General features: G+C 40.7%; 1 protein-coding gene across 1 annotated transcript; it reads left to right on the top strand.

The window, feature by feature from the left end:
• Nucleotides 1-332: 332 nt before the first annotated feature.
• On the top strand, nt 333-1,141 carry LOC118838509 (60S ribosomal protein L29-like). Its single transcript, XM_036745824.1, has one exon. It carries the CDS (start codon nt 351-353, stop codon nt 1,032-1,034), a length of 684 nt encoding a protein of 227 aa, XP_036601719.1. The 5' UTR covers nt 333-350; the 3' UTR covers nt 1,035-1,141.
• The last annotated feature ends 761 nt before the right edge of the window (nt 1,142-1,902 follow it).

The following is a 1,902-nucleotide window of genomic DNA, read 5'->3' as shown; positions in this document are numbered from 1 at the left end:
CAATGAGTGTGGATGGGGAGGGAAGAAGGGAAAGAATTTAGAACTCAAAGTTTTAAAAACAAATGTTAAAAAAATTTTTTTACTCGTATGTGGGAAATGAGATACATAAGCAATAGGTATAGAAATATATCTTGCCCAACAAGAAAGTAAAGGGAAAGGGAAGAAGAGAAGGGGAATGATAGAAAAGAGGGCAGACTGGGAGAAGGGATAATCAGAATGTATGCTATATTGGGGTGGGGGGAGAGGAGAGAATGAGAGAAAATTTAGAACTCAAAATCTTGTGAAAAGCTCTCTCGCTTTGGCCTCTTCCGGTCAGTGGAGCGCCTGTTAGCACAGGCTGCGGTGTAAAAATGGCTAAGTCTAAGAACCATACCACTCACAACCAATCAAGAAAATGGCACAGAAATGGCATCAAGAAGCCTAGGTCACAGAGATACGAGTCTCTGAAAGGGGTTGACCCCAAGTTTCTAAGAAACATGCGCTTTGCCAAGAAACACAACAAGAAGGGGCTGAAGAAGATGCAGGCCAACAACGCCAAAGCCATCAAGGCCAGAGCAGAGGCCATCAAGGCCCTGAGCACCAAGGCCTCCAAGGCCAAGCTCCTCAGGCCCAAGATCCCCAAGGCCAGTGCCCGGAGTGCTGGCCACAAGATGGCGAGCAAGCGTCCAGGCCCTAGGGTCGGCATCAAACGTCCAGGCTCCAGGATCACAAAGCCTGACTCTAAGATTGCCAGAACCACTGACCCCAAGGCTGCCAAGCCCACTGACCCCAAGGCCGCCAAGCCCACTGACCCCAAGGCCACCAAGTCTGCCGCCAAGGTCAGTAAGTCTGATCCCAAGGCTACCAAATCTGGCCCCAAGGCCACCAAATCTGATGCTAAGGCCTCCAAGTCCGGTCCCAAAGTAGCCAAGTCTGATTCTAAGGCCCTGAAGCCCAGTGATTCCAAGGCTGCTAAGCCTGCTGACCCCAAGGCTGCCGAGTCCAAACCCAAAGATGCTGGGGCTAAAGCTGCTAGTCCCAAGCCTTCAAAGTAGACGCTTCAGGACAGAAGGACTTATTTAAACCCTAAACCACCGTTTTTTCCTAGCCAGGGTATGATTATTCACTATTTTGTACAAATAAAGGAAATGGTGAATCATAAGATCAAAAAAAAAAATCTTGTGAAAAGGAATATTGAAAACTAAAAATAAATTAATTAATTAAAAAAGAAAGAAATTTGGTACTGCTTGGGCAAGTTTCTCATTGATTCTTTGGATCTTCTTGATCTTTTGTTCTTCTAGATTAATTTTTTTTCTTTTTTCTAGCTCTATAAAATAATTCTTTGGTAGTTTGATTACTATGGCATTGAATAAGTTAATTTCACTGGAATTGTCATTTTTATTATATTAGTTCAGCTTATCCATGGGCAATGAATATTTCTCCAATTAGTTAGATTTTTCTTTATTTATGAGAAGAGTATTTTATAATTGTATTCACATAGTTCCTAGGTTTTCCTTGGCATGTATATTCCAAAGTATTTTTATTGTCTACACCTATTTTATTTTTTCTGTTTTTTTAATTAAGATTTTTATTTTTAGTTTACAACACTCAGTTCTACATGATTTTGAGTTGCAGATTTTCTTCCCCCACCCTCCCCAAGACTGCATGGAATCCAACATATCTTCTACATATAATTTCACATTGAATTTATTTGCAAAATAGTCAAGTTGTAAAGAAGAATTATGGAATGACTCATAAGAAAGAAGAAACAAAACCACAAAATAAAACAAAAACAAAAGTGGCTCTACTTGTATTAGCAAATAATTGGAATTAAAGGGGATGCCCATCAATTGGTGAATGGCTGAACAAGTTGTGGTATGTGAATGTAATGGAATACTGTTGGGCTATAAGAAATGGGGAAGA

This window comes from Trichosurus vulpecula, chromosome 2 (assembly GCF_011100635.1).
Source record: "Trichosurus vulpecula isolate mTriVul1 chromosome 2, mTriVul1.pri, whole genome shotgun sequence".
Taxonomy (NCBI): domain Eukaryota; kingdom Metazoa; phylum Chordata; class Mammalia; order Diprotodontia; family Phalangeridae; genus Trichosurus; species Trichosurus vulpecula.
Note: the sequence above shows the minus strand (reverse complement) of the source record. Positions and strands in the feature narration are given on the sequence as shown.